General features: G+C 48.1%; 1 protein-coding gene across 1 annotated transcript; it reads right to left on the reverse strand.

Moving 5' to 3' along the window:
* Positions 1–830: 830 nt before the first annotated feature.
* Positions 831–1,593, reverse strand: GREM1 (gremlin 1, DAN family BMP antagonist). The gene has a single exon (XM_054276186.1). The coding sequence runs from the start codon at positions 1,591–1,593 to the stop codon at positions 1,039–1,041; it is 555 nt and encodes a 184-aa protein (XP_054132161.1). The 3' UTR covers positions 831–1,038.
* Between the last annotated feature and the right edge of the window lie 9,845 nt (positions 1,594–11,438).

The following is an 11,438-nucleotide window of genomic DNA, read 5'->3' on the forward strand; positions in this document are numbered from 1 at the left end:
ACTCACTGCATGTATGTATAGATACCACTGCCTAAAAGATACTGCATATACATATATATGTAGATATGAAGAATAACTGATATCAGAAATAAAAGACATCAAATGGATCTAGTGGCATAAGAATGGGTTCTGTTTGGTTTGGAGAGCCATCAGAATTCATAAGTATATTTATAGCCTGGTATATAGTTTCTTTTTAATTTATGTAATATATGACTAGGTATATAAATTAAAGCAAAACGTAAACAGAAGACAATATCTCTTCCTCTGTGTTTTCCTATTTATGTACCTTTCCTTTTTCTACTCCCTTTTGTATTCTCCCTGTCTACTTGCTTTGACCTTTTGCTTTCTAAGTTGCTGTAGATCTGTTTCCCATCCACCTATACTGACTTTTCAGCACTCCCACATCCCCCCATTGTTCTCCAGACATGGATTTTGGATTGCAGCTATTTTTTTGAAGAAGCGTGTTACAAACTCTCAACACAGCTTCTATTTTCAGTGATGGCTGTGCTACACTTTAAATTGCTCTTTGTCTATTTCTTATGTAAGAATAGATTCGTGCTTTGAAATATATTGTCCTCTTGCTTTGATGTTTCACGTAATACAGTAAAAGCAAATAGCACAAAGGTGAACATTCGCAAAAGCCACAGCTCCACTTTCCCAGCAAGCGGCAAAATTGTGAATATACACATGAATTCGGAAACCTAATTCATGACTATGGGTAATTAGGAGTTTTTTAATGTCTCAAACGCTGTTTTTGTTTGTTGGTTTGTTTTGTTTTTGTTTTTGTTTTTTTTTTGTAGTGAACATTCATGCATTTGCTCATCCATATCTCCATTTTCTCCCTTACACACACACACATGCATGCCCTTTCCTTACATGAATTTTTTCTTTCTTTTTGGGGGGTTTTGCTTGTTTTAGGTAATTCACTAGGTCCCTTTCAGTTTTGCCCAGCCTTGAAGGTAGGCTAGTTCATGCCACTCACTCTCACAACGGCGGTGATTGCATACAGTCAGAGTGCAATTGCTACTTTTTCTCCATTTAGTCCAAGTCAATAGATATACACCGGCACTCCTTAACTCGGGTGATTCTTTTTTTCTTCCTTGGGGGCTGAAGCTCGGGGCAATTGAGTGTAACAGTCATAGTGGTGAATTTCTTGGGCTTGCAGAAGGAACAAGACTGGAAGGAGCCTTCTTCTTTACGGACGTGCCTGGGGATGTAGAAGGAATTGCACTGGCCATAGCAGAACCTGTTGATGATGGTGCGGCTGTTGCAGCCCTCCTCGTGGATAGTTTGTTTGAGGGGCTGGGTTTTGCACCAGTCCCGCTTCAGGTACTTGCGCTCGGTGATGTGCAGCGCCTCCTGGCTGGACTCCAGCACCTCCTCGGCAGGCATCGAGGTGCCCTTCCCTCGCTCTCGGTGCCTGGAGCCTGACTGCTGCTGTGTCTGCATCTGCTCCGAATCATTGGGCTGATCCTTGACAGGAGGAGGGATAGCGCCCTGAGATCCACGATTCCGCTTTCTCCCTTCGGCCGCTGGCAGCAGAAACCCCATCAGGAGAAACAGGGCACCGATGGCACACAGTGTGCGGACCATCCTGCAGGAAGGAAGGTGAGGAAATAAAGCACAGTTGTGGATTTCAGATATCAACAGAAGCCAGGTATGCACTAAATTTTCAGCTCCATAAAAAAAATGTGCGCACACACACTTATAAAACATAAGAATTCAAGCCTGTACCAGCTGGAAAGCTGTTCCCAAATTACCAAGTGATAAAAGCTTTCAAATAGAGGATTGAAAGTAAGTCCAAACAGAATTTTGTTTGTGTGTCCTCCATCTTTTTCCAGCTTTTTTCTCCAAGTGCATTACCCTCATTCTCATTCCCTTCTTACAGCTCACTAACAAACAGGAAGATTGCTCCTTACTTACAATGGTGGAAGAACAAATTTTATACTACACAAGGATTCATTGCATGATACAGCTATCTACAATACCAGAGGGCTCAAGTCTTTGTCTCAGCAGATGTAGTCTAGATTTCTGTTTCCTAATCAGACTCAGAAACTTCATACAGCTCCTTGAATAATGTACATCCAGTATATAATGTATATGTTTTATATGTTATACGCAGCCTGTTTTACAGCTTCCCAACCTCTGCCACACTGCACCTCCAAAGCAGTCCAATGTATCTGAGTGCAATGATGCTTAAGCTGAGAGATGTGCAACAAGTCAGGCAACAAACATAAAAGAATATTTAGGTACACGTTAAAAATAGATGTGGCTTATAATTTCAAACTACATCCTCTCACACATTGTGCTGAATTCTTGATTGAAGTAATACAGACGCAATCACAGTACTGAGAATTTTTCAGATCCCTAAATTTTATTCATTTTACACAGAATGGTGTTGTTGGAGGACAGAATTTTGTAAATGACATTAAATATCACAGAGTTTGTGCATATAAAAAAAGACCATTTCAGGAAGTGCAGTTAAGTGGAGATGATCAGGTCCTTCAAAACCGTATGGCTGCCCCAGACCTAATTATTGGGTAGGAATAACTTTCCTACTTATACTTTCCTCCCTTATTCCACCATTTCTGTTGCTTCCCAAATCTGAGTTCTTGAAGCTGTTCCGTCAGCTTACAACACCAACCAGCACAGAAGAAGCTCATCAGTGTCACACTTCCCCCTTCCAGATGCACCATGGTCCCCAAGTTTTTCTGAAAGGAGCTATGGGTAGCAAGACAGTCAGGTGAAGTAGTAAGTCTCTGAGGGACACTCTCCATGTGGAAGCGTGAAGGAAGGCACCAGAAATGAGCAACTAATTGTGAAAAAACCACTGTAAAACACTAAAATTGTGAAGAGGCAAAGGACTGTGAAAAAAAAATGCTGAGGAAGTCATTGTTTTCTACCTGCTTGGAGTGCTGCAGTTACATCCCTTGTTTGACTTGCTTTATTAGTATGGAAATAAAATAGCATTTAAATTGAAGGATCCTTCTTGTGTTACTGCCCGAGAAACATGTGAAACCATGGGCACTGTCCTGGACGGCTTCATCCGCTCTGCTGAGACCACACAACTAGGCAGGAAAGCAGCCAAATGTCAGCGCTGTGAGGGCCACCTAGAGACTCAGCAGAGGCTCAGGGTAAGTCCTGTTTGCTGTAAAAAATAACTGCTAATTTCTCAGTTATCAGGTCTTCCCAGTCACACGGAGGAAATAAACGTTGTGCTGTTCAAACAGCCTTTCTCATAAATGGATTGAGAGAGGAATTCCTGAAGTAGCAAAGTGTCATAGGGGGTTCTACTACATTCAGGGAGTTGCTTGTGGATCTAAAATTTTTAGTGTTTGTCAGCAGATTTCTAGAGCACCTAGAGTTCCTGATGTGTCACAGATGTACACATTCATTTCAGCAATCTAGGTACCAGCATGTCCTGTGTTTGGCAGTCAAGGAAGGGGTGTAAGAGTGATACAGCTGGTGACTCCAACAGACAATCTGGAAGGGCTGCTGTTAGTATCTAAATGGAATATGGTATGGAACGCACAAATTTAATAACCTTAACACTTTGACATAGACAAAAATAAGTTGGGAATTCCAATTAAGGAATAACGCAGCATAATTTCAAGTGTCAGCCTGGACTTCACATTTGCTGTTTTTTCCTCATCTCTATTACAACCTGAATATTGTTTAGACACGCTTAGTTTTAATTTTTTCTTAAAAATAAGTTTTCAGAGAATTATTAACTATTGCTTATTCCGTTAAGAGATCAGAATGATTTCTTCCAAAACTATTCTTATTTCTCTGGTGACTGTCTAGTCACCGCTATTTTAATATGCACTTTATTTACTCAATATGGTGCCAGTCTTAAAAGAAAAAAAAAGTTATTGCATGAAGTTGAAAATAAATTGCTAGGTTGTAAGCAGTGCCAGAAAACTTCAGGTGTTTATTTTATTTAGTGTCCCACAACTTGGATGAGGTTCCACCAACATGCATATTCCTGGATTACTTTTATTTTTAAAACTGATTAGCTACACATTGTTTTCTTTCTTTTTTTTTCCACCACAGATGGCACAGCAATGTCTAGTCCTACAAAAATGAGGTGTATTCTGGGATGGGAATCTGGGGAGAGTTTCATAGTAATATATACTATTGTAAGGTCTGTGGCCCAGATTCATGCAACTTTATGAAGCACAGGCTTATCCCTAAGGAAATGCAAGCATGTGTTTCAGTGTAATCCTAAACTGGGAAGAGGTAATTTTTCACTGGGTTGGTTTCCAGCCTTAAAGGTGGAAGCTGCATTACATGCCCATAAAAGAAATTGTATCTCAAATGAAAATTAGCCACTCAGCAGAAACATTTGTTATGGTCACTTCCGAAACACACATCTAAAAGTAATCCAGAAATGTAGGGATAAATACAGGTTAAATTCAGAAGAGGCTGTGTGAACAGCAGCTAAGCAGGATCGTTTTTTAATAACTGATTAAAATTTATTTTAAAATTAAGATTTTAATTTTTAAAATGAAAAACACAAAGGAAAATGAGGTGGTAAGGCTCAGGAAGGAAAGCAGCCGAAATGCAGTATGGGCACCCTGCAGCACCTCTGGTGCCAGGGCAATCAATGCTTCTGCTTATGAGAGAAGATGACACCTTGGCTTACATTAGGAAGTGAAGTGGTTCATCTCTCTATGAGTTAGCAGTTGTGAATGTGTCTTTAACAGGTTTTTTTACTGAAGGAAGTAAAACAGAGAAGAGGACAGTAGGAGTAGCTAAAATCAGCATTACCATACCAAAAGTTTTACTGAAGAGAAATGTCTCCTGAAGTAAATGCTTTTTCTCCTCATTACAGTCATAATTCCACAGGAGTGTAGCTCTGCAGCTGTGAGAATCAGGCTGTAAAAGCTTATATTCTATGTTTCTGCAAAATTTTCATTACTTGATACCAACTGGCTGTTACACTGGCATAACAAGAAATCCTCTGGAGAATTCATTTGAGAATCCTTTGAACAAACAGATGACCACAACCAAAATGATCAATTCCCTCATTTCATTCAGATCCAGAGAGATATGACAGAATTAATATTTTTTTTTTAAGTAACACAATACTACAAAACTCTATTCTTTCCATATTCCACTGCTGAGTTCCACTTTTCATCATCTGTAAGCTCTTAGTCCTAAAGCCAAAAGAAGTTTTATTGCTGACTTCAAACAGGAGCAGAATTGGGCCCTAACATTCATATCACTTCATATGTGGTTTATCTAGAGCCTGAGATCTCATCATCTAAAACAGATTAAGAAACGTGTGGATTAATACTAGCAACTATTGAAAGAGAAATGTAAATGCTTTCAGGTTTACTATTTCATACAATTAGTTTGTAATTTTTTTTCATTTATACATTTTCTGCTATGAATTAAGGATCTCCACATGTCAGTTCATAGACAGAATTTCCCTATGAGTTCCTAGGCAGAGTCAGAAAGTTACTAATGACATTTTTAGCTCAACACAATTTGTTTAAAAGGTCTGGATGGAAAGCTGGTTGAAATACCCAGCAAAATTGTCACAGATCTTAATAGGCCTGTAACCTCATCTGTAAACCCCTTTTATTAGCAAAATATTATGAAGAGCCATGGACTCCCGTGCTTCACAAGAAACATGAAAAATAATCTGATGAAGAACTAAAAAAAAAAACAACCAACAATTATTTGGTGGACTTCAAATACAAGCCAAAGAAAGACACAAAACACAATCCCTTTGACTACTGCGAAAATAGAAGTGGTTTATGTCCCGAAGGATCAGAATAATTTTATGCCTTGCATATTACGTCTGAATTACAGAAACACTCTTATGTAATGTTTTCATAGTTCATAGATCTGTATTTTTAAATATTAAAAAAAGCATAGTAATGGCAGTTCCCAGAAAACTGCATTTTTTTTCTGAAATCAAGACAGCAAAACTAACATCTGTGTTTCATAGAATTTGGGTATATTTACATTTCAGAAAATTTCTTCTTGAGAGTAATAGAGATGGGGGGTTTTGAGACTTATAAGGAGTGTAGACAGCAATTTTAAAACAAACAAACAAACCAACCAACCAACCCTTGAAACCTTGAGAATTCCCCGTTTAAGAAACTATTTTTCTGCAGGACATCCTATGGGACTCCCGGGATGCTGAACATCATGGTGGCCACGGCTGGTACCAAACCCGGGTTTGCCTCGCCTTTAGAGGCTCACGCAGCCTGACAGCTCCCAGCTTCCCAGCGCCGAGCTCCCTGCGGACACATTTCCTCAGGGAGCCCTACAACAACCGGGAGAGCTTTGCTTCTCTCTCTGCGCTGCCGTGCGTGCTGAAAAGGAGAGTCTTCAGCAGAAGCTACGCATTTCTGGGTAGCACTGCCGACAGAAAAAAGCCAAATGCTTTAGCACAGCTTGGCAGTGAAGGCTGAAGAGGAGCGGAGCGCTACGGCCATCGGTGCCTTTGTCACTCACACACGGCCCCAGCGCACGCTGGCTGGTTATCCCCGGTGTGCCGGGCTCACAGAGGAGCGGGGCAGGAGCGGAGCGCTCCTGCAGCCCTCGGGTCGCGGGCCGGGCTCAGAGGCAGCTGAGGCTGGGGAGCCACTGGCACTGCACCCAGAGGTGGCCGCTCACAAAGCGCCTGAAAAACCCGGCGTCTGTCAGCAGCAGGGAGAGCCAAAGGAGCGCTGGTGCCCCCGAGCCCCAGCTGTGCAAAAGGAGGTTGTGTCTCAGCCCTGGTGACCGAAACGGGATTCGCTTCCCATTCTTTCGCCGAGAGGAGCCACAAACAGGACACCAGGAGCGCGGCCGCAGCTGATGGCCGGGGAGGGACTCTGCGGTACAGCGGGCCGGGGGCCCCGCACCCTGCCGGCCCCCGCGCCTTGCCAGCCCGCACCCTGCCGGCCCCCGCACCCTGCCGGCCCCCGCACCCTGCCGGACCCCGCACCCTGCCGCACCGCCCAAGCCGAGGAGGTAACACGGAGAGCCTGGCTGCGCCGCGGGGATCGCCGGCTGTCGGCAGGGCGGGGAGACCGCAGGCTTGGTTTGGCTTGGCATGGCCGGGAGCGACTCGGCCCTGCTCCCCGAGGGCGGGGACGCTGCTGGCGGCGGCAGGCGACACCGACGGCTCTTCCCACGGGGCACGGCCGCCGTCTGGATTAACCCAAGGGAGGACGAACTCGCTGAAGGGACTGCCAAGCCCACGGGGGATCGTATTGAAAGAGACGGGGCAAGCAAGTAGGCTTGCCCTTCAGAAGGGAAAGCCCTGCGCCGCTGGCCCCGGGCCGGGAGGAGCGCGGCCGGGCCCAGGGGCTGCCAGCGCCGTGAGGGCAGCGCTACCGACGGGCGCACGGAGCCGTCGGCTCGACAAAACTCCCGCGGCTCCGAGTCAGGTGGGAGGAGAGGGCTGGGCGGAGAGGCGGCCGAGGGGGCCCCGTTCCGCCCGCTGCGCTCCCGCCCGCCCGGGGCTGCGCGGGGCAGGACGCGGGGCGCTGCCCACGGGCGGGCGCTGCCGGTGCGGAGGCTGCGCCCCGCGGCACCCGGCCCGGCCGGCACACACCGAGTCTCCCGCACGGCACGCACCCCGCCCCGGGAGCTCCTGAGGTACCCGGAGCACGCTCCTCCGAGGAGCGGAGGTTTGCAAAGGCGGGCCAGGAGAGAGCCGGGGGCTAAGCGGCCTCGTACAGGGCAGCTCAGTGGGACGAGATGGGATGGGGCTGGCACCTGGGGATCTGCCCCCGCCCCGCTCCGTGCAGAGGCCGGGCCGGGATTTTTCCGTGTCTCGGGTGGGCGCCGAATCCAATTTGTCGGGAGCGATGCTGTAGGCGGAGATGAGAGGCAGAGCTAACGGGGCTTTTGCAGTCCCCACGCTTGTGAGGCGAAAGAGATGTGACGGTGCCCTAATCCCCAGCGCTGCGGCGGAAAGCTCGGTGCGCCTCGGTCCCGCGGACGGGAGGGACGGGCGTCACCCCCTGCAAAACCGAGACGCCCTGGAGTTTTGCTAGACACCGGTGAACAGCTCCTTCCCTTGCCCCTTTCTGAAGGTAGGATAGACAGCTTAACATTGTGCCTCCCACAGACACTGGCCGAACTCGCCAGTGCCGGACCCGTTCGCTCCCCAGCTCACCTGCGCGGCGGCGGGGTTCGGCTCGCCTCGGCTCGCCTCGGCTCGGCTCGGCTTGGCTCGGCGGCTCCTCGGCGCGGGCTGGGGCTCTGCGGGGCTCTGAGCGATGGGTCACTCGGTGGAGCGGGTGGCGTGGGAGCCCGAAGCGGCCCGGGAGTCCATAGAGAGAGAGAATGTCGGGTCCTGCCTACAAATTGCAGCAGCGCCGAGCTGTCTCCCATTTAAATGTCTGCCAGCTGAGATCTGCTCTCCAAGCCCCTCCAGATCATTGGACAAGCGCCTCCAAAGCCCGTGTTATCCGCCCCTTTTAACACTTCCATAAACTTCCACCAGGGAAAGCTTTCAGTCATCCAGATAAACACTCGACTACTTTCCTGTCTTCAGACAATCGGTGCTAAAGGTCACCACCCCAAGGAATTGTTCCTGGAATGCACAGAAAATTCACATTTTCCATCCCCATTAAAGTATGACAGTTAAGAAGAATTAAGCCCTACCCCCCTCCCACCGCCTCCGCCGCCCATCCGCGCACGCTGGGCGCTCCCTGCCCGTGGGCCGGCCGGGCGAGCGGTCCGGCTGCGGGGAGCCCCTGACCGGCCTGCCTTGGCCGGGGGAGGCAGCCGCCTCTGCAGCCCTCCCTCTTGCAAACTGGCTTTCTGAGGCTCTGCACTATGCCGGGAATTTCGCAGCTTTGGAGGAAAAAGCCTCTGTGGCAATGTCTGTGTGCAGGGGTGTTAAACCGTGGCTCCCGATCCGCAGCCCCGCGCTCATGGCTCTGTTCACTGAGAGCTTGGGTTTTTTTGGGGGGGAGAAGGGGGAGATTTGTTGTTTTTTTGGGTTTTTTTTGTTTTTTAACTTTGTCCCGTCGCTGTCTCTCGGGGGCCGGGGGGCTGCTCAAGCCTCCCGCGAGGGGCAAGGCCGGCGGAGCAGCGGCGCGTCCCGCCGAGGCGGAGCGCGGAGCCGGCGGGAGCGGCGCGGCCGTCGGGGCAGCGCAGCCGCGCAGAGCCAGCCCCGCGGGTCCGGGGGCCGCCCGAAAGGAGGCAGAAACCGCGGGGGCTGAGCGCTTTAGGGACCCAGCCCGTCCCAGCAGTCGCCGGGAACATCTCCGTGCGCTGCGGCTGCCCGAAGGCGCGCCCCGAATCTGCTGACAGCGTCGGGCTGGGGGCACCGAGGGGCAGAGCCCCAGAGCCCGCAGCCAAGCCTGCGCTTCCTCCAGTGCTAGCCGGCCTCCGTCCTCCAAGCGCTCCGCTGCCGGTGTCTGACCGGGCTACCCACAGGCAGTACGGGCAGGAGCAGCCTCTGAGCCACGGGCTGACTTTTGGGCTTGCTCATTAAACGGAGACGTGTGTCAGCTGCCGCCTCCAGCTGCGGGCATCACGCCACAGAAAAAGCGCTGGGCAAAGCTCTGCCGTGGACACGAGAGCTGCAGGTGGTGCCGGTAGGTCTGGGCTCTCCTGGCTGCTGGGCACCGCAGCCCAGGAATCAATCCTGCCCTTCTCTGTCACCAGCAGTCAGCAGCCGCCTTGGACCTCAGACAGGCCCCGATCTCACCTAAGAGGTAGTTTTACTTGCAGAAGGGGAAGACGAATTAAAATGAAAGGATTCGCTACATTAGGGGTGCCAGAGCTAGGCAAGACGCCAAGTTTCTGACTTTGACAGTACTTAGCGGTAGCTTGCTTTTTGCTGAGACCGAGACTTGGCTTCCCTTAGAGCCTGAGTGCTTAGCAAGGTAGTAAATTAGGCCCGTTACAATAATTCACACACATTTAGTGACAACTTGTTAAAAAAACCATCACTTCACAGGGCAAGTCACCACAGCGCAGTGGTAGGTGGCAGCACGAGAGAGAAAATGAGTTGGTGTGCAGGAGCCGCTGAAATTGAAAGACAGTTAAGGGGGGAAGGATTACTGGCAAGGAATTACAGCCAAGGACATCTATATGGGTAGAAGGAGAGGCCTAGAGAATTTGTATTATTTTGTTTGGGGTTTTTTTTACTCATAAAAGTGCTATTGTTTGTATTTAATTTTATTTGTTTTTAACTAATTGGTGTCCCTCCTTCGTGATTCCAAAGAAAAGGTCACCAGTCCCACCTGTCAGTATGTTGAGACTTTGTGCTCTTTTCCATTCCCTTCTGTGGAGCAGCAGAATTGAATGGAAGGGGTCTGTTGGGTCTCTCCTGCTCTGTGTCTCACGCTGCCCCGCGCTGCCCCTGCCCAGGCACAGCCGCGCTGCTGCAGGAGGAGCTCTCTGCTCTGATCTGAGCTCCTCTTGGTGCCCACGATGGCACTGCTGCAGGCAGGCTGCCTCTCTGCTGTGTATTTCTGGTTTGTCGTTTACATGCCGCTCTGGCATTGCCTTTCCTAGGTGACATTTCTGGGCAGCAATTGCAGAGCAGGTATTATGTCCACTTAATGCCTTACTGCATTCAGGGATCTGGCCAGAGTTGGTGATCTGGAGTAGCTCTCGCTCTGACTTAAAGCACGCTAGGAAACACTTTAGGAAGCAGGTCCTGAGAAAGAAGTTGTGTTCCCTCCTCAAGATCCATCTTCCTTTTCTTGCAGCTGAAAATCCTATACCATATCTTCTCATCTGGTTTCTTCCTCTTAGCATGATCTGTAGTGTTCCAAGTATGCACTAGCACCTTGGGTCAAGCAAGACAAGTGTTCAGATTTCTTTGACAGTTGGAAAGTAGAATTATTTCTGCAAGTATTTGCTTGCTCATTCACAAAAATACAAAAAATAAATATGGGTACCAACAAGATAAATAATTGCAGCTGCATCTGGACTGAATGAAAGTAGAAATTTTTTAAAAATATTTTTTAAAAGGATGTTTAAAAAATGTTATGTCTCTTTATTTGTTTGAGATTGAGGGAGGCAGGGGGAAATACGTCTTTTCCCCTCATCATTCTTTCAGGTATCCAGAATAGTTTCCAGCTTGGAAGAGTTCTTTATTTCTGCTGGAATCCTTAACAAAACATTCCGTGGGTTTGCTCCAAAGCTTCAGCTGTGCTGGTTACATCCCAACCAAAGACTGGTTAAAAAAGCACCCAGTGCTGAAAGGGAAATACTACTTCTTCCTACTACCATACTCAGACTTGAATTCTGTCAATTCTCATCAGGGCTTCTAATTGGAGCTGGAATAATCATGGGGAAATGTTGTTTAATTATTTAGTATTAAAGAGGCCTATGGAAATGTGCAGGTTTTTGTGGTATAGTTATAGGTTTGAGATGAAGAGCTTTAATGTCATTGGATGGTAGTGGTGTGTACTGTGAACCTGACAACTACAACTACCTGCTTGCTCTTGTTTTGCTTGGCTTTT

Source organism: Melozone crissalis, unplaced genomic scaffold (genome assembly GCF_028551555.1).
Source record: "Melozone crissalis strain CALT ecotype California unplaced genomic scaffold, PUWL_Pcris_2 ptg000018l_1, whole genome shotgun sequence".
Lineage (NCBI taxonomy): Eukaryota > Metazoa > Chordata > Aves > Passeriformes > Passerellidae > Melozone > Melozone crissalis.

Coding starts and splice junctions, on each gene's coding strand:
- GREM1 (XM_054276186.1), bottom strand. CDS start 1,593: ATGGTCCGCACACTGTGTGCCATCGGTGCCCTGTTTCTCCTGATGGGG.